Raw genomic sequence first — 24,085 nt, 5'->3', positions numbered from 1 at the left:
TCAAGTAAGTTCTGGCACAAAAGTATAGATTTCGGTGACGTACCCAGATACTAACCTGACGCATGAATTCTTTTTAAAATTTCTAATATGAATGCTACTGTTGAGAAATCTTTGAAATAGCATAGGCAGTGGCGGATCCAGACTACCGCCATTACCGCTCGAGCGGTAGTCAGATTATTCAAAAAATTATTAAAACAAGGATCATTTTCATGTTTTTCCTACCACTTCAATTAAACCATAGTTAAAAATTGAGAATATTTGATGGCGCTGCAAACAAGCATTCTTTCCTAGCAGCCTGAAATTGCCACAGAGACAGAAATACTTTTTAGTCCTTATCGCTATGGAAATTGCGTGCCAATTGGCTGAGTCAAATGCTTGCAAAAAAAGGTTAGCATGGGGGGGATGATGAAATCTTGGCTTGCTAGCTAGGGGGGTTGAATCGGTGTAGAGCGGATTCGAGCTGAACTGAGCGGTAGTCAGCCTGCCTAGACCAATCAAATCATCAGAAATTACAGCCAACCTGGGGGGATGCATACAAATTTTGTTATCAACCAATGAACAATCGAGTTGACTACCGCTCAGATGGGGGGTTGAGTAGTACTGCCGCTCAACACGGCTCAAATGTTACAGAAAGATGGGGGGATGCCTACATATTCTGCAAGTGGGCAAACTGTAACTTCAAAGACGATGTGTATTTGTAAAATACACATATATTGGTAGGAATATATTTTATAAGAATATTTAGACTCAAATATTTTAAAATTTAAGAAGGCATCATGATTAAAAGTCAGGCCCACAAAGTGCGCCAAAAGTATTATTCTTTGTTTAATAAAAGTTGCTCTTAATAATTGCAAATTTCATCTGGCTTTTTAAACTTATAATTTCCAAAAGGTCTGATTTTCACAAGTAATTGTGCAACTTAATACGAGTTTTGGGCGACATTTCCAAATTCTGCCAAATGTATCTTTTTTTCTAATTCTATGGTGTTCTTCGGCTAAATGCCGTAATTTCGTTAGAATATTCATCCTCATAATATTGAATAAGATTATTTTATTTTAGAAAGCAGGGTGTGACCAGGAAATGGGTGTGGTCTAAAGGGTGTGGTCGATCCTCTATCTCATTTCTGCGGTTTTTTGGGCTGGATCCGCCACTGATAGGTGACAAAAACTTTCCATAATCTGAAAAGCATACTGACTGAATTTTTAAACAAAATTCTATGGGCCGTAATTAAGCAAACAAATCTTGTTGCAGTACACATGACACTTTTGATCAAACCAATATATTGGCATTTATTTATCAAAAAAGGTTCTCCATCCACGAAAGGTGGATTGAAACCGTTAAATGTTTTACATACTTCTATCGAAGATATTGTAAATTTTTCTTATGAGAACTTCTTTATTCAAAGTTGTTCAAATTTTGATTAATAAACTTCATTGCCCTTTCATGAATCTTGTTTATCTTTTTGTTTGCAAATTGATGCGTTTGAGATTATTTTTCTAGACTAGATCTTTGCATCTATCAGCAAGTGTCGGTGAATTAAAAATTAAGAACGGTCTAAGTGTAAACCAGTCAAACATTTGCAGCTACACATTTCAAAAGTCAATGTGAAATAAAAATTCGTTGTTCAAAATTTTGGATTAATTTTGTTTGTTTAACTGATAATATCAAGAGAACAATTTAAAAAGCATTAAATTTGGTGCTGCGATTGCTGAAATTGTAGAGTAGTCAAATTTTTTGTTCACTTGCCAGACATGATGACTCTGTTCAACATCTGTCCTGGTCAAACAGAGCGAACATCTCACCTAAAATTTATAAAAACAATTGTTTGATGAAATTTTGGGCCTGTTTGGCACATAACACGTCAGGCGATGTTGGATGAAGTTTGATGGAAGTCAAAAACAAATTTTCTTTTTCATTGTTGTGTTAAGTGTTTGATCTGCTCGATCACTTTATTTTTGATACGATATATCATTTCCGTTTTTAATTCAAAAAAATGCCTAGCACAATTTTCATATATATAAATATCAGACGTGGACTTGAGAGACTTGTGGCAAGTCCATATGAAACGCTGAATTGGATGGATTAAACTTTCACGTTTTGATAAAGAAAGATAGCAGAATAACAAGTGAATAGACCATAAGTGCACATTCTAATTGTTCAACAAAACTTATGAAGAAATAAAATATAAAGTACCAACTAACCAATTCAGATTTGGAGTTAAGGCACAACCCAGCAATCTTGCAATGAGAAAATTCGCGTAGTGAAGCTGGATCAAAAGACACGCAGAAAATGAAGCAAGCAAGTGGTAAAAAAGTCATTTGTACTACACTCATTGCTTTGCAAAGAATCAAAACATACAGAGACGATTAAATCTGGCATAGGTTACAAGCCAAAATGCTCTCTAATCACACATTACTGCAATGATAGGAGAGTCGGACAGAGAACGTAGTTGTAAAGTTTTAAAAATTGTACTTGGAAAGAGACAAGTAAATGAAGTACACGAATTTGCTTGAGACTTTTCCTTTGAACATAACATCTGTGTCAAGTCTCAATGTGTACTTTTTCGGGCCAACAAGCTTCTTAATGTTGATAAGATCGACTGTATTCTCGTTCAGTCTCTGAAGAAAGAATTCTCCGTTTTCATTTCCTACAAGAAAAATTGGAAGGTTTGGAATACCAACAGTCAACAGCAGAGGTTCAATGACAAAAGCAGAACAGTTAGCTTTACAAGAATACCACAGTTTTGGCGAAACTTCCAAATTCTTGGAATTTGAAGTCAAAAGTTTTCCTTTCAATCTTTGTAAAGCAGCATCAAGGGTCTTGACATTAATGAATATAGGAATTCAGCAAAAGTGCATTTAAAGTCACAATAAAGCAATATTAACATTCAGGAGAAGTGCATTTAAAACGAAATACTTTTCTTTAAAGTCATCAAGGCCCAATTTTTACAAAAAAGCTCGATGCATGAAAATTACTCGTTAAATAAACTTGCTATGAATCTGAAGAAAAAGTTTATACTTTGGTAAATTCTAATTTTTTCTTCAATTAATTTTTTCATGTTTCCAGTCATAATATTTTTATAAACTTTATCTTATTAGGAATGTAGATTCACAAACTCTCCATCATACTACGTAGGGCTAGCCTACAACTACTTTACCGAAAATTTCAAGTCAAGATTTTTTATATAATGCAGCCTTAAAATATATCTAAAATTGCATTTTAAAAAAGAAAAGCCTGGGGTAAAAGTTTTTATGGGTTTATGGATAATGGATTGACAAAAGACCCAAATTATTGAATTAAATACCGATTAGCTGTGAACTTACCTGATACCAGAGAAAAATTAATCTGAACTTTAAGATAAGTAGAAACACGAAGTGAATACTGAAACGTGAAGCCTCTTGGGTCAACTGCTTTTCTGAACTTCTGTGTCCTCCATTTTATTGATCTGATCACCAAGTCAGAGCAGGCACCGTGGTTTCCAGGACAATACAGTCGACATTCACTAGAAATTAAGAAAACAAATGTAAAAACAAAAATAAATATAAACAAATAAATACTTAAATAAATAAATATAAACAATCTTTTGGTGTTTGCTTTGAAAAAAGCAAACATTTATGTTCTATGTTCTGACGTTTTAAACTCTGAAGAGTGTCAGACGAAAAGCTTTAGTTTACTAAATGTTTGCTTTTTTCAAAGCCATTTCCAAACAAATATAAGCAAAACATGAAGAACTTAAAGGTTTCAATGAATGAAATTGGCCTTCTTACTAAGGACTTCTCTGTATGTAGTATTGATTTGGGCAAGTGGCGTTGATGCAAGTGAAGCTGCCAAATTCATTGACGCATACGTGATTGGCTGGACATCTGTTTTTAGACACTGCACATTCATCGATATCTATTCAAAAGTGAGAAAATTTGCACGAATAAGACTCAACGAAAACAAAGAACATGAATTAAAGCAAAAGAAGCACAGGACAAACAATTGATATTTGAAGAGGTAAAGTACAACTTAGCAAAAATGATGAAATTTATGTAATCAAAAGCTTGTTTTTTTAGACTTTGTGTCTTTGTTAATAAGATTTTTATACCCGTGCGGCTATAGGTTCGAATTTATATAGTAAAAACAAAACAAAGGAAGGCATTTCGATTAGTAATTATGTAGTAAGCTTGAGAATTGTAATGATGCAGAGTTTTTTGCTCCATCTTGACATAGGGTTCAGTGATTTTATTCAAAAGATGAATAAAAATTGAAACTTTTAAAAGATTTAGTGATTTCAGCTTCGTTCGTTGCTTTTAACAAGGAAATTGTTTACATGAAATTGATAAAATCATATAAATTGAAACGATACTATCAAAATACCGATATGAATTTTTCCAAATCTTGGCTATTTATAATCTGTTCAATTGTATAATTTGTATACGCTACTTGAAACATGTCTAGTTTCAATTCATTGGAACTACAATTTTAAGCTCCATAATGTACGACCACGAATATGTGTTAATTTTCTAATATCATAAAATCTATCATTTACCTAAGCTATGTTTAAACTGAATGTAAAGAATCAAATTAGAAATAGCCCTCTTGCTAATACTTAAGGAACTTTATCACCTTACCTAAAATGAACTTTGATGTGTTTATTTCTAAAAATATGATGGCAGTCCAGAAATTGATATCACGCGTTGCTCTTTTATTTTTCTCGAATTTCTTACCAAGATTCTTAAAGCAATACTCAAAGATAATGTGTTAATTTTTTGATTTAACTCCTCACCTTCACAATTATTTCCAAATGACCGATAACCAGCAGGACAACTGCATTTGTAAGAGCCAACCGTGTTCATGCAGCCTGCTTCGCAAATGCCTGGACTTCTCTTGCATTCATCAATATCTGATAAAAAATTAATGCTTTGAAGACAAGTGAATATTGATAAGCATTCACTTCCGTGTCTGCAGAATCAGATTCAGAATCAGAATCAGATTCAGATTCAGATTCGGGTTCAGATTCAGATTCGGGTTCAGATTCAGATTCGGGTTCACGAGTAGGTTGAAGATTCGAAAAACTACATAGTCGTCTCAGATATGACTGGGAAAAAATGTACTTCCTATAACAGATATAACTATACTAGTAGCTACTATTTACAACAAAATTCAGTTGAATATCTTTTCTCGTTTTTTTTGGAAAAACGGGGTTTTTACCGACCGTTCACAGCTCTGCGTAAAGGAGAAATGGAGAAAAGTATCTCTTCACTAGTCCTAGTTTAGCCTAGTAATAGCCCCAGTAAATTTTCTCATCAACTTTACTTCCGCTTTCATTCGGCTCTCCTCTGAATGTGAAACGAAAGTAGGGGAAGAAGAATTTTCGCTCAGGTATGGACAAAAATTCAACTGCCCATCTTTTGAGTAAAGCTGATAATTGTAGTCAACGCAGGCTTGGGAAGAAAGTAAACATCCTCCCGTGAAAGTCCTATTAGCAGTAAGGATAAAGCCAGAAAAAATCTAACCTTCACATTTGGAAGTCTCTGATTTAAACTGGAAGCCGGCAAAGCAGTTGCATGAAAATGCTCCATAGGTATTGTAGCAAGTACCTCTACCACAAATGCTTGGCGTTTCCACACATTCATTGATGTCTGTAAGTGAAAAAGTTTTGACATTCCAGCAAGAATGAGATTCCAGGTTGTGGTATCATTGCAATTTTCTTTCGTTTTATTGTAGACTGTGCTAATTCTAAGAGCGTTAAAAATGATTAATGTAACAGATTATTCTAATATCTTCGAAAAAAACGTATTGACAATGACAATATTGATAACTCTTTTATTCAGTAAATGATCATTATTGTGTCGATCGTAAAGTATATCGACTGCTCTCTTCTCCATGTTATGCCTTTCCTGATTCCTTGTCTGATATTTCAAGCCTGTACTTTACCGTTTATAACTTGGTTGTGAGAAAAATAATGTTCTTTTGTAAGCTCTACATTGAGAATATAAACAAACAATAATTATCCCCCCTCTTCTCTGTGCATCCTTTCTAGTTTAGGGTGAGCAGCATGACCCTTATAAGCAGTATATTACAATTTATATTAATCTAGAAAAACAAAAAATATAGTGAAAATTGGTTATCTTTCGGGCTTTGTAGATCGTTGGGAATCTAAAGCCATTCATCAAATTTTGGTTCAAATAACTACTGAGTCGATAGGGTATATAGTTTGCCAAACCCGAAATAGCACAAAGGTTCAAATTCATTTATGTACATAGCCAGGGAAATCAAACAAACCAAGGCACTGCCCATTAGACAGTCTGAACCCTCTGATGCAAGCAGATAATTGACATCTAAATCCCCCGTTGTTGTTTTTGCAAGTGTACTTGGCTCCGCAGTTGTGCAGTCCCCTTGAACATTCATCAATATCTAAAAAACAAATGACCAATTTCAAGGTACTTTAACAATTTTGATACACAGCTTGGGGGGAGACCATGGATGCCAAAGAGCCTCAGAGAGTCAAAGGATGAAGAACGGGGAAGGGAATTGTGATCGCAGTCGGGCAAGGGGAGAGGGGCAAGGGGAGAGGGGCAAGCTTCCTTATCAACAGACAATAGGCAAAAACTTTCTGCAAATTATGCTTTTCCATGTGGCCAAAAATGTTTAACCCTTTTTTACCTACATGTTCTAAATAAGGTAAGTTCTTTTAAGCTGGTTTTATTGTAGTCTAAGTATGCAAATTTATTTTGTTGATACATTAGGGAAGCATTAACTAAATAATCCTTAAGAGCAAAAGCTCATCTAATCATTGGAATCGACTCGTAATTTTATAAGGTTTTCTTTTAAAAGCCGTTCTATCTTTACAATGTCAAGTTTTACCAGTTATTAGGCATTGAGGTTAGACATTTGTGGCTTGTGTTTAGAGCCCAAATCGTACTAGAACCTCCTTCATAGCTTGGTACAGTTAAATCGATATACTTACCTAATTTCCCTTAAATCTTTTTATTTAACCAAAATATTTTATATTTTCGTTTTGCTTCGAAGCAATGCTTCGAAGGGTACGCATCTTATCGTTTTGACAATTTTTGTGTCAGTTAATTAGAAACAGTTTTGCTCAAACATATCGTAAGGAAGTGACAATAACTTGGGCCTAAGACTGTCGTATGGAATAGCTGGCCATACTTACCAACACATCTGTCACCTTTCAATTCAAAGCCAGAATCGCACGATATCAGCTGACATCGATAGTACCCTTTCATGTTTACACATTTGTAGTTCTTTTGACAAGGGTTCGATATCGCACACTCGTCAATATCTGTTAAGGAAAGAAAAACCGGATTCTATTTGATACAAAGCAGCAGTGACATTAAATAGGGGGGTCAGAGAAGTCTACCCCAACCACTGAAAAGCTAAAAGGCTATTTAGGTAGGCAGCACCTTACTTACAGCCTAGGTAGGTACTTCAAATAATTAAAATTAGAAACGTAAGACTTTCTAAAAGCCAAGAGGATCAAAGCTATATGCAAAAATAATGAGGTGACCATTTCTTGCAGAAAAATTACTTATATAAAGCTTTCCTTTGAATGTATAGAAGAATTGGCTCAGATACTCTTGCATTAATTTTGATGATCCCATTGGAGATTATTACAAGGAAACCCTAAAGAGAAGTAAAATTTCAAAAAGAGTAAAAATCATTAGATATTTAGATCTTCTGATAAGACAGTTGTTGCTAATATATACAAAAATTCAGCAATAACTGAACAAGAGTCCATTGAAGGTTTGTCTGATGAATAGTTGATAGATAAAATGACAGAAATGCAAGGCTAGCGAATGCAGTAATTAGTGGATTGTAATTGGCTAGAATCTCTACTAATACATGCAGTAGGTTTTGCCTTTACCTAGGCATGTCTTTCCAACAGCCTTGTATCCGTATGGGCAACTTCTAAAGCATGCATAGTAACCATCAGTATTGATGCAATATTGATTGTCACCACACTTCGCCGTGCCAGAAGCACATTCATCTACATCTAGAAGAGCGACGAGATACTCAAGCAGTTAAGTTTATACAAAAATTACATCCTTTAAAGGCTTGCTACTTACTGAAGCTCTTCCTTTCAGTCATAGAATAACAACAGCAAGGCCATTAAACACACATTTTTGCTTTTAGAGCACCAAACTCTGGATCATTTAGACAAGTGGACGGTATATAACCAGTGTGTATTATGCGTTTTGGTACCCTTCCTAAAGTGTAACCTCTGGAACGCGTGGCGTTTCATTTATGTATAGAGATGGGGGATCTCCTATGGATAACAGTTGCGTTTCGACTTGGTGATTCATAATACCAGTTGTTGCGTGGAAATACGAGGGAAGTAGTGCTAGGGGTATTTATGTCAAAAAGTAGGCAAAGACCCTCTCTTACTAATTTGATAGCACTACATCCCTGGCTCTATCATGTTCTTATATTTTTCACGTTCTTTTAATTAAAAGTTTTCCATAAAAGTTTTTAGGTTAAGATGGCTGATATTCTCTCAAACTTTCATATGAAGTTGGTTAGGCCCATTGTGCTTCACTTTTGCACAATAAGACCGAGGTATATTAAGTTGGCCATCTGAATACATTGTTTGAACTGCGACTGATATCAATCGAAGAAATTACACAGATTTAAAACATATAATGTAAGAGCATTTCTTTTAAACCCAGACATTTTGAATAATTTAATGCATTATTAATCATTGTACCCTACTGTTTTCTAACGGGCATACGCGATAATTGCTAAGGGTTTTGTACCTGGACTGTTTTGCACAAGGGTACCGAAAAGAATATGACACCCGTTCTGTCAAACAAGTTGCACTATTCAACCAAAGGTATCATTTCAACTATCCCACTACAAAAAATTTCAAAGCTTCTGAAAACTTTCTTACTTGGACACTATAAATTGCTTCTATTTCTTATTGAAAAACCTCTTGGATTTCCCTTAGGATTAGAGGACAGTGTCAGTCAATTGAGCTTGACATCCGCAAATATCTGGTCACTACCTCCCTCAATTCAATAATATTCACTGATTGTGTTCCAGACTAGTAAATCTAGCCCTTGAGAGATTTATAGGTCAATCTAGAAAGAGTCCCGTATCAATTGGTTAAGCTGAGGTTAGGTTTAGCGTTACTTCTAAGATTTTGCTTGGATTGGATTCAATTGGAATTCACCAGTGGATCTGTCAAAGAATGAAAATATCCGTTTTCTGTGTATAAAGCTTACATTATGTACCAAAAAATCCGGTGCTAAGAATTTCGGTGGATTAATTTTCGGTGGAAAAAGTTTCAGTTATTTTTTCTAAATTTCACTGTAAACTTCGGTGAGAGCTTAAAAAATTTCTATGGAGAGAAAATTTCAGCGATTAAAGAAATGAAACACAATCTGGAACGCAATCATAAAAGTGACACAAATTGGATATTTTACAGACAAATAGATAAAACTGGACAACAGGTATGAATTACATAATTTGTTTATTTAGAGAAGGCCTTTTTATTCTATTTTTTATAGCCCAAGGAGGAAAATTAACAGTTCGCAATATATTCGATTGCCAACCGGAACGAGGGGATTACAAACTCTTGTCGATTGTGAGTAAAAGAAGAGGCGTCGATTGTGAGTAAAAGAAGAGGCGTCGATTGTGAGTAAAAGAAGAGGCGTCACAATTAAAACCGCTGGGACGTTAGAAAGAAACAATTAAAAAAATAAGGAAGAGCCAGTAGAAGCATCAGTTTAGCCCGTAGAGAACTTGAATTTCTTGGATGTAGGTGGCAAAAGGAAAGAAAGTGAAGACGAGATGAATATCCTATCTGTTGAAGACGGAGAACCAGAAACTTAAAACTATTACGGATGGATGTATAGCAATACTCAAGCAATATCAAGAAAAATGATTTTTGCTTTTTGAAAGTCCATCGATTAAAAACGAGATTTTTCTAGCGTTTGAAAATTTCGGTAAGAAAAAATTTCGATTTCAAAAACATTTGGTAGGATTAATTTTTGGTTACCCTACTTAACGGAAAAGAAATCCCACCGAAACTTTTGCTACTTAATGTATTATCATTCTGTCTTTTGTTAAAATAAGCAATGACAGTTCACAATACTACAATGAGACAATGCTATGTCTCAGAAATATATACAGTCTGATACAAGAAATATATACAATAAGTGCTGATACAGTCTAATGATAGATGCTTTGATTGCAGGTTGCATTTCTTACTACGTACATAAAACTTCGAACAAAAGAATACATTTCAATATATATGTGTTCAAAAATCTTTATTTTTCCATCACTAAAATCAATAAGGAACATCTATACAACTAGAAGCAGAATAAAAGATCTTACCAACGCACACCCCCTTTGCGTTCCGTACGTAACCAGCTTGTGGACATGGTGTTTCTTTAATGTCCACTCGCTTTATACACATGTAATTCCCAGGCTCGTTTTGGCACATACTTCCAGGATCACAAGTTGCTGTGCCCTCTGCGCACTCGTCGATATCTATTACAGAACAATGACAAGATAAAGCAAAAGATGGTAATCTACCTTCAAAAGTGGGCTGCTCGTTTTGAATTAGAAAAACTAACATTAATGAAGCAGGAATAATGTTCTGTGTCAAAATGGTTAAGATGGGTCATTTTTGCAACGTTCTAAATAACGGTTCTATGAAAATGTTGATACATCCCGAGAAGGTTTTCATTGTTAAAAGGTATGTCTATCTAATTTGGTGTATGCTTTATAAATTTCTATGAGAAAAGTCTTTCACTTTAGGGCTTGAATTGCATTGTTCTGGGTGATTTCATTTTAAATATAGTTATTTTATCTCTGGCTTATCATTTCGATATCATTACGAATGTACCTTCGCACGACTTCTGGTCTTCTTTAAGCTTGTAACCATTTTTACATTGGCAATTCACCTTCCCATCATTTTCTTTGACGCATCCTTGTTGGCATCCATGAGCGCTGCAATTGACGGCCTTCACTGGTGCAGCAGAAACAGGAGCTGCGAAATTATATATAAAAATATATTTCATTTTGATAGCAATGGCTGCGATGGAAGGAATATTCGAGCTAAGCAACACAGCTGAAAAACATGATATTTTAACAAGGTTATAAACAACAAACAAGTCCCCTAGGCTTTCTCCGGACTTAATTCTAAAAAACTGTCCATATATGACGTCACAGGTTGTTCATTGACAAATTATATTTTAACTAATTTTGCTGGTGAAAACTCTTTGTAACAAGTTGTTGACGTGAATATAACAAGAATGTTGATTCAGCTTTTTTACACGTAAAATTATCTGCTAAATTAACTGTTCTTAAAGCAGTTGGTTCTAGTTATCATTAGTGAATCAGAGGTTAAAATTATGGCACAGGCAAGTAAGGATATATAAGGTGTTAGATAATAAATTGGTTTTGACGACACACCCTTTAGGTGCGTGGAAAATGTTGACAACGCCCATTTTAAAATCAAGTTTTTTAACTTTAAGATGAAGAAGATAGGGAAATAAATAAATTAAACTTTTCGCATCAATGTTTCACTACTGACTAACAAAAAAATGACTAACAAAAAAGCACTTTTCAGAGTCAAAGCAAAATTTACCGAAAGATGCAAATGCAGTATGGGTTTGTCGCATCCCCCACACCCCCGGTAAATCCCTCCCTGAGAACAGGTAAATAGGTTTGAGATGAGAGCTGCCATTATTACCTGCAGTAGTTTTTAGGCTGAGTCGTGCATTATTGCAGCATGCTGTAAACGAATCAACACACATCATGTCTCCGTCTTTTTCATCACATGGCTGACCACGATTGGCAGCAAGGAAACCCTGTTTGCAACACATACAGCAGTCTTTCTTCAAATTACCGCCCATTTCTTTCCCTGCTTTACAGTCGTAGCCGTTTCTAGAGAATAACGATACAGCATTAACTAGTGTCCCTTGTAAAAGAGGAATACACAAAACGCAGTTTCAGACTGAGGCTTGTCATGTCCGCCATCTATCTTTGCAGGTATGATTAAATAGGATTTTTTCCCCATGAATTAAAGATCTTCTCACAAGAAATTTTTCTTCAAGAAAATAAAACTTCAAGGATTCATAATTATAAGAAATTTAGTATGTTAGAGGTGTTGGTCCATTGCTAGTCAAAACTCCTTTGCGTATAAAGAAAAACTGACAGTTGGAATTCAGAAATTTCTTTTGCATAAACAGAGGCAAATATAAAGTGCAATTGCTCTGATAAAGCTTGTAAACTCCATCAAGCTTTGACGTTCCTATATTTAATAAGCAAAAATGTTCAACTGCTGGAGGTCAAACAACACGTAAAAGAACAACCTTTGATGGGTTTCATTTATTGTTAGATATAATCTTCATTTCAAAAAAGAGTTATAAATTCATATTTCTATACATGGTTTGTCAATCTACTCACATGGCCGATTGCACGCCAAGCTTGCAGTTTTGCTCCATGGCAGAGTGCTTGCAACATGACAAGAAGACTCTCTTGCACATGTCCTTGCTGACTCTTCCTACGTCGTCGTAGTTCACGTTTTTCTCAATACAAACAGGTCCATCAAGCATCTTATTGCCAATCTTTCTTCCTTGTTCGCAACAATCAGTGATTAATCCTTGAATAAAAAAAGGGAATTTCATAAACATATCATTAAAACCCGTCAATTTGCTTACGAAATATAAGTGCTAACAATTTTTTTTCAATTTCTTAAAAACCTATTTCAAAGCTTTAACAAAACAGATTGTCCTTCACCAGAAAGTTTTCTTCCCAAGTACCATGTCAGGGTTGAACAATCACAATAATTATCACATTTTATGCTCCACACTGGCATTTTCTTTCTCAATTGAACAATAGCATTCGGGCGATAAATGACGCATACAAGAATCTCGTTTTCCATCGAAAAGTAGCATCTATCTCTCACCAGAAAGGAAGAACGCCTGCACCAGAGGGGGAGCGTGACAGTGGCCCCCACTGCACTCACGAAATTGGGCATTTTCCCTATTTGGCCCTTAACCCCTGTTGCCCTTTTCAAGTGCAAGCTTCCCTGCCAGGGGATAAAAGAGAAAATTATTCCTTTTTTGGCAGAACATACTTTTGGCTAAATCTTCTAGCCTAAAAAGTATATTCAGTGACCCTTACACTGGGTAACGTGAAAACGAATAATAATTTGTGCGAATATTGCCAAAGTTCTTAAACAATTTCGGTATATGCTGATAGAAATCCAGCACCCTAAGAAAAGATTTGAAAATGTATGACGATCTTTCAGCTGCTTAAACGCTGTTGGGAAAAAAAGATCCACAGTTTAGCAAATTGGATTGGAAGAGCTTTAACATAGTTGCATCAAAGCAAAAACAGTTGACTCCTCGAACACTTCTCGCTACTCAGCCAGTTAAGATATTCACCAAAACATACAAAAATATTCAACCAAAATTATTCTTACATTAAAAATTGCTTTGCAGGTCAGAATTTCAAACTGCGTTACATACTAAATGTGGCAAAAAGTTATTTTAGATGACGGAAAGTATATTCAGGGTTTAATTTTAGATGTTCGTTTTAGCAACATATTTTCAAAGTGTTAAAATGCAAAGTATTTATTCACTTCATAATGAGTCGTGTCTTTGTCTTTTATTTCGAAAGATTGTGTAAAAAACAATAATAGCGACATGTTTCGGATTATTGCCCGATCGTCGTGCCATCTAGCAGTTTTGTTGGAATCTATCTACACCTTAGGACTCCATTGGCAAAATTCTCAATAGGCAAGCGGCACTGATTCGGCAACCTCAACAGTCACGTGCTTGCATTTCTGATTGGTCTATTTCCATCCACAATTGTGTATATACATTTCCTAGCGAGGTTTTGTACGTGATTCTGGCAAGAATTGTTGAATGCTCGATAAAAGATAGAATCAAACGTATATTTCTTAATTAACGCAAGGACTTAAAAACCAAAGGACATAAGGCTCGTAATGCAGGATAATTCCTTACATTTAGAGCTCCTTAGCGCAAGGAACGTCAGTTGTGTTTCGTCCGATCTATTCACCTCCAATACCATACTTCTAAGAGAAGTGACATAATCTCCTTTAATCTTCAAAGTTTTTTGAATAAGCATGTGTCAAGACGTCTTCCTCGTGTACTAAGATTATAAATGGGACACTGACAGGTCCAGTAAACATTCAACATAGCCACAATATCAACAAAAATAACAACAGCAAAACAACATCAACAACAACATTCAGAATCATCCCTGTGTTTGAGCTGGATCGATCGGAGTAACCCCCCCCCCCCCAACCCATAACAGGACTGTATTGGGAGTCTGTTTCTTTACTAAGTGGGGTTTCGGAGAGGTTTTTGACTTCCTTGTTCCCGAGAAAAGACCATGTCCCTGAAAGTTAGTTGATCGCGTTGGGATTTGGCCTGTGCGCAGTCTTACTGTTGCTGTTTTGACATTGAGCGAACGGGAAATGCAAATAACTCTTTTGGGACATAGTGCCTTGAAGTGTAATTTAGCGTTTCCTTTACAAACGGCGAAATTGTTGGCAAATATCATTTTAAGTTATCCATGAGGAGCTTGGTCATGTAAACACGCCCTAAGAAAAGTCACAGTCGGTGACATAGCACGATTTGCGTTAAAGGGACTCATAAATAGACTTAATGGCACGATCTGCAGAACTGGGTAAAGCTTATGATTTTTGCAGGACACTTTTCGCATACTTTTGATAGATTCAACAACAAGATTAAAAAACTAGTAGAAAATCGAATATTATACTGGAAACAAATGGTTAAAGAAGGCAACACGTTCATGTCATTGGTGGAGATGGCTATGCTTATAGGGATATTTGCTTATTTGCCTCGAATGCAAATTTGCTTGAAATGAAAAGTTTATAGCATTTCGCTCATGAAAGTCTTTAACTGATTGATCCACCCAAAGGACAGACAAGCAGATCCACTTGCGGTCCACCACTGCATAGTGAATCGCTGACAACATCCAATTCAATGGCTGCTAATGAATTTCGAGTGGCCAGACTCTTTCTTATACAGGCGAAGAGACTTTGCTTGTTGATTCTTATCAATGTACATCAGTTTGTTGAGAAATGGAGCCGTTTTGACTATTTGAATCAAATATTCATATCGTTTCTTGGGCGGAAAATTGTCTTTGCTAATAAAGCTTATTTTAAATAAGACAGCCCTGTTAATCTTTCTATCAACAGTCTGAGGATAAGGTAGAGATACGATATCATAAAGCTTTTCAATTTTGTGGATTTAGGGGTTAGCAGGTTATATTGGCGACGCAACATCAAAACCTAAATTTTCTGGTTGTCTTTGTGACCTCGGCAAAAACCAAGATCGCTGTCTGGAAAGTGTTGCACTCCTGTACTAGAATCAAAGGTTCTAAGTTTATGTCATGTTCTGTTTAAAACCAGTATGCCTGTCAAGGATCCTTTTAACAGGAGCGGTGGCTAAGCATCGAAAAGCTGCTTGACCAAACTGCATGATGCAGTGGCTCACCTAAGAAATCCTAAGAGATTTTTTGTTATGGTGTGGGCCTGACCAAGGGCGCCTGCACAATATTAAGGCAGGAAGGGCAGTGCTGGTGAGGATGGCAAATAGTAGAATTTTTTACTACCATAATCGGTTATTTGTGAAGGGTGGAAGAGTGCAAAATAACATATTATAATGGATCTGTTCCACCCATACAGCAGGGATTTTTGCAATCGCAGGCTCTAAACATAGGCATAATGTTGAAAAAATTATCCATTCAAGTGGGTATTAAATGGTCTTGTCGTTGTTCAAAATTTTTGATTTTACAAAAATCATGGCAATTATAAATGGGTTGGCTTTAAGACTTTGATTGTCCGCTTAGCCTCAATACTCCATGGTTGCAGAATCATTGATAATTGAGAGTGTAAAAAGGAAAATAATAATATCAAATGAATATCAAATGTAAATCAAATGTATATCAAATAATTGCTTACTTCAGTGTGTTTTTTATATTAAGGCATAGAATAAGGGTAACAGCCTTATTCTGAGGATGGGCAAAAATGAGTAAGTATCTTATAAGACACCGTTGGTTTTTGAAGTTTATTGTCGTCAGCTATCAAAAACCGACAACAAAAAAGGAAGACTTCTCAATTTTTTGAATTTCTAATGGAAAATAACATATTGAGAGTGGCTGAACTAGTCATCAAGTATCTATAAGGTTCTATACTCTTTTCTTAAGAGTGAATATTTAAAGACACTGCTTCCTCCCTCTGCCCCTCCTGGACGAGAGTAGGCGCCCCCTTGACAGATTCTATTTGTCAAAGGATACAAGTATAAAACTTAGTCCTTAGTTTTATCTTGAGGAGGTTAAAAAACAGTTGACGTCTAGTGTGCTTTTCATGTAATTAGAAACAGCTGCAAGTGAAACTAAACATCAGTTTTCAACAGATGAGCAGATCATGCAAGGTCTTCGCCTTTCAAACAACTTGCAATGGATAAAGACAAGTGGAACTACGGTGCTTCGAGGTTTTCATTGTGCTGAAAACGACGCGTTATCTCGTAGGGCACACGCCGTCATCAAAATAAATTACAAAACTTTGAAAATAGCCACCCGGGAAATACGGAAAGAGCATACGGAAAAAGTCCATGGAACATCCTATCACTCAATTGTAATAGGTATCCCCCTTGCTCTTCAAATGGCCTGCATGTTTGCAAACAATATGGAAATTCGCTGTTATTCATAATTTTAACTTTCTTGTATACCCCCTAAAAAGCCTTTAAATTGCTTTTTAAAAAACTGCCTGTAGCTTTTAAATCGAAAATAATAATCATGTCACACTCAAAGAAACAAAATATACCTTGAACTTCATAATCTTCCTGTATCCATTTCTACTTTACCTAACCATTGATCAGTTCGTCTTTCAACAAAAAGTCTTAGCATTAAATTTCAAGGAACAAATCGTCCTCCGTTAGAATATAACTATACTTGACGCCAATGACTTTTAAATCCTTCGGGTTTCTAGAGGCTAAACGCAAGATACAATCTTGACCTTCTTGAGGTCGATACTGCTTGATCAAATTACTTAAGACAACTTGATGAAGCTACTTAAAATTTTCTGATTGTCAAGTTACAAACTTCTTTAATACTCAACTTGTTGAGGATACTTCCAAAAAAATAATCATATTATTTATCGGCTGTAAAAAGAAAGTTACTAGCTAGGCTTGTAGTTAGTTTTTTATATGGATTGAAAATATTGATGATTTTTAGGAGAATACGAATGCAAAGGCAAGCTGTAAGTGATTTCAAAAAAGCATACTTAGAATACAAGAAGAAGAATAATTGTAGTGAAGTTACAGTAATTGAGAAGAAAAAAGCTGGCCGTCCAATATTGCTGCCCGATGATCTAATGAAAAATTATTGAAACTGTTTCAGATTTGCGTTTGAAGGGCGCCCCTTTTTCAGCTTCTGTGATCAATACCGTAGAGAAAGGTATAGTTCTTGCAAATGATAATTCACTGCTTTGTGAGAATGGGGGCTACATCTCGTTAAATGCAGACTGGGCACATCAAATTCTCTACAGAATGGATGTCATTGGTCGCACAATGTCTCGTAGGGTGGCAGCAACTGCAAGAATTCCTGTGGCTCCAGGGATACTAAAGAAAACAAAGCTCGATTTCCAGCGAAGAATAAAAATTTTGCAAGCGAGATTCCAGGTACCGAATGAATTGAGTTTTTAAAGAAAAAGTTCGAAAAGTGGCATGTGAAAGAAATATCATCCCAAATGGAAAGAGGAAGGGATGTTTATGTGGTTGAAGTCCCTCTCAAGCTGTCAGCAATGAAGCCTATACACGCTAGGTGGCTCCTTGGCGTGTATGATTACATGCTCAATTCTGGTGATATGATACGAAAGGGATTAAAAATAGCCGGAATTGACGACGCTATTAACCTTCAACTTGGGTCAGAAAACCCTTCTGAAGACTTAAATGTTTAAAAAACAAAAGCTCTTGTAAAATTTTGTCAAATAACACAAAAATAAACGTAACCAAGAATATTAGTGATTCTGATTCCTTCCTCTTCTATTATAGAAAAGTGATTTTGAAAAGGGATTTCGTTCCAGAAGGTGAATACTTTTAGTAAATCAATGACTGGACGTACTTTTCCTTTCCAGTTTGAAAAGACCAGGCAATATTTTGTCCGAAAATTAATTTGTCCGAATTGCCAAATGCTTGTCCGAAAATGTTTTCGCCGAAGTTTATGGTCCGAAATTTTATCCGATGAAAATTTTTGTACTTAATGTACTCGAATAGCCAAGACAACTCCAATGCCCAAATTTATCTGCTGGCTTAGTATAGTTTTTTGATCCGACCCAGATTATGTCTGTCAGGACACTAGCTTCAGAAACTTCAGATCTCCATGTTTCTTTATGCAGAACTCCATGCCTGTCTTCAAATCAACACAAAGGAGACAGTACAAACGTCTATATGACTTCTGTGGGTCGTCATGGTTCTTCAACCAGTTATGGAGACTCATTGCAGCCAAAACACTTTTTTGCGGCCTTTTCTTATTGAACTTGTCTTAGAGATCTCACAAACCTCCATCTACTCTATAAAATTGTCAAGGAATTTTCCACTACCCTCATAACTATGGACAAACGGTGGTCATAGGTTCGTAACTTTTCAGGGAGGTTTTTCCTGCATAAGGGCACTGTAAAGTATTTTTCAGTGGAAAAGCTTCGTGGCCTACGAAACTTTAACTAGTTTTAGTAAAGATATTATTTGGCAAAAAATCATTGAATGGAATGTTAAGGCTGCAATTATAAAGTGCTTGGCCAAAACTGGAATTGTTGAATACGCTCGAATGTCTTCCATGATCTCCAAAATCCACGTACGTGAAAGTGTAACTTGCATCAGAAATTTTCATCAAATAACACCGAGCGACCCTTTGTTATTGTAAAATGCACTACCTGAAGTTTTTGGGCAACTGATAACTCAATGCTTTTGATCAAAGACATAAAGGAAACCCCCAGCCATTCCAGAGGTCGTAAGCGACCTTTTACCATTCTTTTGGAGAACGAGAGGCAATCACTGCAATGGCGCTCAATACATTCCAAACTTTTCTTGGGACTTCGTTTAATATCTCACAAACTGTAGAGCGACAAATTCTGTAGTTATAAGACAAGGATGTCTGTGATTCACCAATACATACTATGATCTTCTCAGCTTCATCTCAGCTATTAGATTGCTATAATCTCCTCGACAATTACTAGATTCCCAAAGTTTTCGTACCCATACTGAACGCCGTCAATTCTTATTTGCTTCCAGTAAAATAGCACCGATAATTTGAATTTGAATGTCCAAAGTAAGCAGAATATCGCTTTCATTCGACGCCATTTTTGATATAAAATCTCATTATACTGGCCTTTACAAATGAACCAAATACTTATAAATGAAATACATGCTTTTTAATCCAAAATTGTCATTCGTTGCAAAGAATAATGATATTAATTTAGCTGAGCTGTGTGGAAATAGTAGAACTTGACAAAAGTTATCTAAAAACACATAAAGTGAATTAAATTGACAAGCGAATCTTTCTGAACACGACCAGAAAAAGTTTATCTATTTCTTTTTCCTAATTATTTGTCTGGGATAAAAAATTGAATACTTCCTGAATGAAATTAAAAGGATCGTATCTTATTCTTGGCCTTTTAAACTTTTTGGGAAAGCAAAGGCAAGCTGGCGCCAAGATCGCACGTTCACTAGAAAGCCTAAAAACGCTGTGAAAGTAGAGACAATAAAAAATTCTTGAACAACATAGAAGAAAAGAATCACCTTTAAAGTCTTAAATTGATACTAGGCGGTTACTAAAGATAAGACACGATTGAGGGCAGAAACGCCTACCATTTAAATGGAAATAGCTTTAGCCTGTTTTAACTTTATCTAAATGATTTAAAGGCTGTCATTGTAATTATTTTCTCTGACCTTTTTGAGAATGTGAGAATCGCAGCTTCCTTGTCAAACCGCTCCCTTATAAAATTGTATTGATGTAATGATAAATCTTGGAGAGCTATCATACCAAAGTATATGTAATTGCTTTTTACCTTTCCTTTACGGGGGATATTTGCCCTATAAGAGGTGAATCAGGTAGAAAGGGATTTTGGAAGTAATTTAAGAGGCATTGTTTACCTATTTCAAACCATATTTTACATAAAGGGCACCAAACATAAACAAACAGGGGAAAATCCAAAGCAGGGTTTTTACTTTAAGCTGAGGGGTTAATTAATGATATAATGTGGGACCCTTCTAGAAATGGGCTCAGATCCCAAATGTTGAGCAGGATCACCCTTGGGATCGTTTAAAATTTACATTGGACAGCCGATACTGTCAGAGCAGAACATAGTCATCTTTCTTGTTCGGGAGACGAAACCTTTAGTCTTTTGTTTCAAAAACCGACTTAAACCAATCAATATTGCAGGGTCATTGCACATGCGCATTAATAACAGTATTCGCACAACGGTTCTGCCGGTGACTTCAAAACTTTTAAACTTCCTGCCAGGGCTTCAAGTGATAGTGCGCATGTGCAATGACCCTGAAACGGGGGCTAGTGCATGTCTGGAAGACGGTTAATCTCCTGAGCATGATTAATCTCCTGAGCAATGTCTTCTAGCTTCTAGTGGTGTGCTGGGGATGATATCGCGGGAGGGGGGGGGGGCCAAGAGTTAAAATGGCGCCCCTCATTTAGCTATCTTCCAATTTTCCTTCAAAGTTTTGGAAATGTGCCGAAAAGTGCAAGAGCTCGGGAGCAAGCAGATTTGGGAAATCAGGATACTTGCTAGTTTGAATAATAAACTAGCAAGTATCCTGATTTCCCAAACCGAATCCTGTTACTTTAGTTCCATTTTGCTTAGTTTAATATTCTCATTTTATCTAATGTTATTTTCTTAGCTGTTGTTGTTTTGTTACTATTAACATAATTTGTTTCATTTATATTGCAAATTGTTGTTAAATTGTGTAAAGGGCACTTGGCTCGATAGCTCTTCTGAGTTTTTTCCAAGTGTCCTAAGCTTACCTAATTAATATTAAATCGCATTATCAGTATATTGTAATTAAAAGTTTGAATAATCAATATGAGATGAAATGAAATGAAATGTTTCTATCTGTGGCGTACTGGAAGAGATGGCCAGTCAATTGTTGAAAAGAAGGATTACTACGAATTTTCCTGATTGAGAAAAAATTAACTGAAATTCTTAAGTTGCTGACATCATCCCGCGCGCAATACATTGTGTCGATTCACAACATCTATTTACACAATAATATCAGAACTTCCAAACATTTAAATTTATATATCGGAACTAGCCCATGATGTAACTGATACTGTCCGAGGCGGCACCATGGTTGCCGCCGAACGAAAAGAAAACTTCATATTTTGATGCTTCTAGTTTGCTGGAAAATGCACTTTTTGAAGCAATTTTCAATAACACAAGCTTTCTTTGAAACAAATTTCCACAGACTGAAAGCTATTTGTTGTTTTCAATCAACTTTCTGGTGTCGTTGTTCAATGTTTAAGCTTATACAGCATGTTTTTTCAGATTGGGATATAATCGCTGCGTTGTCTTCCTATCATTTCTTGTCATCTCAGTGAATCAAAACTCCTTGCACCCTCCCAATAATTTTATGAAATTGTGCCTGATCCAAACTTCTACCGCGAAGCCCAAAATTATCGGCGGGTTCCTCAAAAACATCCCGCAACTCCTACCTTGGTACGCCCCTGGCATCTACATAGTGCAAAAAGATCTTCTGATGTTTTCTGACGATCGCATCAAATTTGTAAGAAAGAAGTGGTGGTATGTTGCAAGGTTTATCGTGGACTGTTATACAGTGTTCGCCCAGCCCTCAGGCTTTCTTAGCTATTTCCTAATTTCAGCGCCTAAACTTTCTCAACACTTTCTTAATGTAAAATTGGAAAGTTTTACGTTACTAAGAATGCGCAGTGATAGAGAAGATGAAATGCTATAAATATGCAATATTTCTCAAAAACCCTTAACGTCATACTGTATTTGTTGTTTCCTGTTCAGCCCATTACTGTATTGTTAAAATATTTTACCCTTATACCACATTTTCCTTTGAAACTTTGAATATCCAAATTTTTCAACTTTTTTAGGTTTCCAAGATCCAGCCCTGAACTTTCTTAACTTTTTAAGAACCGAACACAACTTTCTTATAAAAGACTTTCTTAAAAAAAACGTTTTTTGTCCTCGTTTGCTAGCTATTTGGCTAGGGGGCCTTCGGCGCCCCTTTTAGTCGAAACTTAATTTTGGCACCCCTGATATTTGACCTGATAAATAAATTCAGTGTCTTCCCATTCAACTCTGTCTTGCACCCACTACTTTCTGGTTTTCAGGCAAGAATCGACAGCCAATCTGATAAGTTTGTTACCGATTGGTTATTTGGAAGGGAACTTTCATAAAAATATTTTGTGGTTTAGAAGCTAGGCTACTGGGACCTGAGAAATGAGATGGGAACAGGCAGGGCCGTTGCTAGCTACGAAGCACTCTTTTATGTAAACAAACTCCTCACCTTTTAATCGAATTTTTTCCAAGGGGGGTTTCACAACCCCACCACGCCCCTGAGTGGCGATGCCCCTGGGAGAAAGTTTGTACAAGCAGAGAAATCGCAGTTACTTAGTTATAATATTTCTTCAAAATTGACATTCTAGTAATTGCAGCTATTATCAAATTTACGTAAGGTGATGCATTCGCTGCGTCAGAACAAATCATAAAAACTCGATTTTGTTTGACCATTTATCAGATCTTAGTCAACTTTGTTTAGATAAATAATTGCAATTATTGTTTTAAAACGAAAATACAACTGGAAGGGCCACACAAAATCCCTTGAAAACAGCGTGTTCTCTCCTGCAGGGCCTTGCACGTTTGGAAGCGGATAGGCGCAAATCTAAACTTCAATGGCGGAAACGGTTTGAATATGGCTATGCTCCGGACAGCTCCGAAGAGAAGTTAAGGATACAGTAAATGATATGGTGAACGAAAAAGCAATTAGAGACGGCTTTCAAGGTTCACACTTCTAGCCCACAAAAACTAATCATTAAGATTCATAGCAATTGCAATTTAAAACCGAAGAATTCAACAAACCTTTAAAGAAATCCAAAGGAATGTTACAAGAAAATTAGATACAAAATACAAAGATATAAAATGACAGCTTGACAAAGGACGCAAATAAAGGAAGAAAAAGAGGAATTTTGGTGCTCAACGACGAAGTCTCAATCACTACTGTGATGAATTAATAAGACTAAGGTCATTAGCAAACTGTATCATACCTGTAGACATTGAAAGCATAGACATCATGATAAATGCTGATAAGTAAACCATCATTGCACCGTTGATACTTGGTCCTTGATCGAGAACAAGACCACCTCAGAACTAGCTCTGCTTTGCGAATCTACCACCACTACCTTATCGACGGTCGCACTCTTAAAGACCACAATGTTTACCAAACTAAGGATATTGCACCAACCAACTCCTAAACATGAATTGACAATAGTTTATTTGACTCGCACTGCGGTTTGAACTATTGTGCCGACCGATCAACAGAGGAAAATAGGGTCTTCAAAGGTCACCTTTACACGATCATGCTTATGACGTCATAACATCTCGCATAGATTGATACAAAGGAGCAAACTAGAGTAATAAAAACTACAAATGGTTTTTGCAGTATTGTTAATCACAAGCTATAATTTACAGCAATGGTTTAAACGAAACCACCTAACCAACTTTTTGTCTCAAATTAACTATATTTTCAAAACGTCCAGAACATTGAGAGCAAAGAATCTAATTAACAATGTATTCAGTTACGGCCCTTCTGGCCACAACTTAACCTTTTGTACCTGGAATGGCCAGTTTCCTGAAAAATCGGAGAATCTATTAAACAACTTTCCTGTAGCAGTGAGATGCCCACGGCATACGCAACCAGGTGTCTGCAACCCAGTCAGGCAGGGATCGCAGATCACGTAATGCAGCCAGGGGCGTCACTTGAGGGGGTATGGGGGGATGGTTCACCCCCCCAAACCACGAAAGTAGGACCTTTTCGCAGAGCAA

The 24,085-nt window shown here is 36.2% G+C and overlaps 1 protein-coding gene across 1 annotated transcript; it reads right to left on the bottom strand.

Moving 5' to 3' along the window:
* Positions 1-2,314: 2,314 nt before the first annotated feature.
* Positions 2,315-23,538, bottom strand: LOC135686058 (uncharacterized). Its single transcript, XM_065202209.2, has 13 exons — positions 23,308-23,538; positions 12,418-12,613; positions 11,702-11,895; positions 10,853-10,996; positions 10,339-10,494; positions 7,868-7,996; positions 7,157-7,285; positions 6,268-6,399; positions 5,499-5,624; positions 4,769-4,885; positions 3,768-3,894; positions 3,324-3,502; positions 2,315-2,647 (listed from the first exon to the last, which is right to left on the bottom strand). Exons 1-13 carry the CDS (start codon positions 23,360-23,362, stop codon positions 2,460-2,462), a joined length of 1,872 nt encoding a protein of 623 aa, XP_065058281.2. The 5' UTR covers positions 23,363-23,538; the 3' UTR covers positions 2,315-2,459.
* Positions 23,539-24,085: the final 547 nt, after the last annotated feature.

Source organism: Rhopilema esculentum, chromosome 6, assembly GCF_057945365.1.
Source record: "Rhopilema esculentum isolate cy_ngs chromosome 6, ASM5794536v1, whole genome shotgun sequence".
Taxonomy (NCBI): Eukaryota; Metazoa; Cnidaria; class Scyphozoa; order Rhizostomeae; family Rhizostomatidae; genus Rhopilema; species Rhopilema esculentum.
This window is presented reverse-complemented; position numbering and strand designations above follow the sequence as displayed.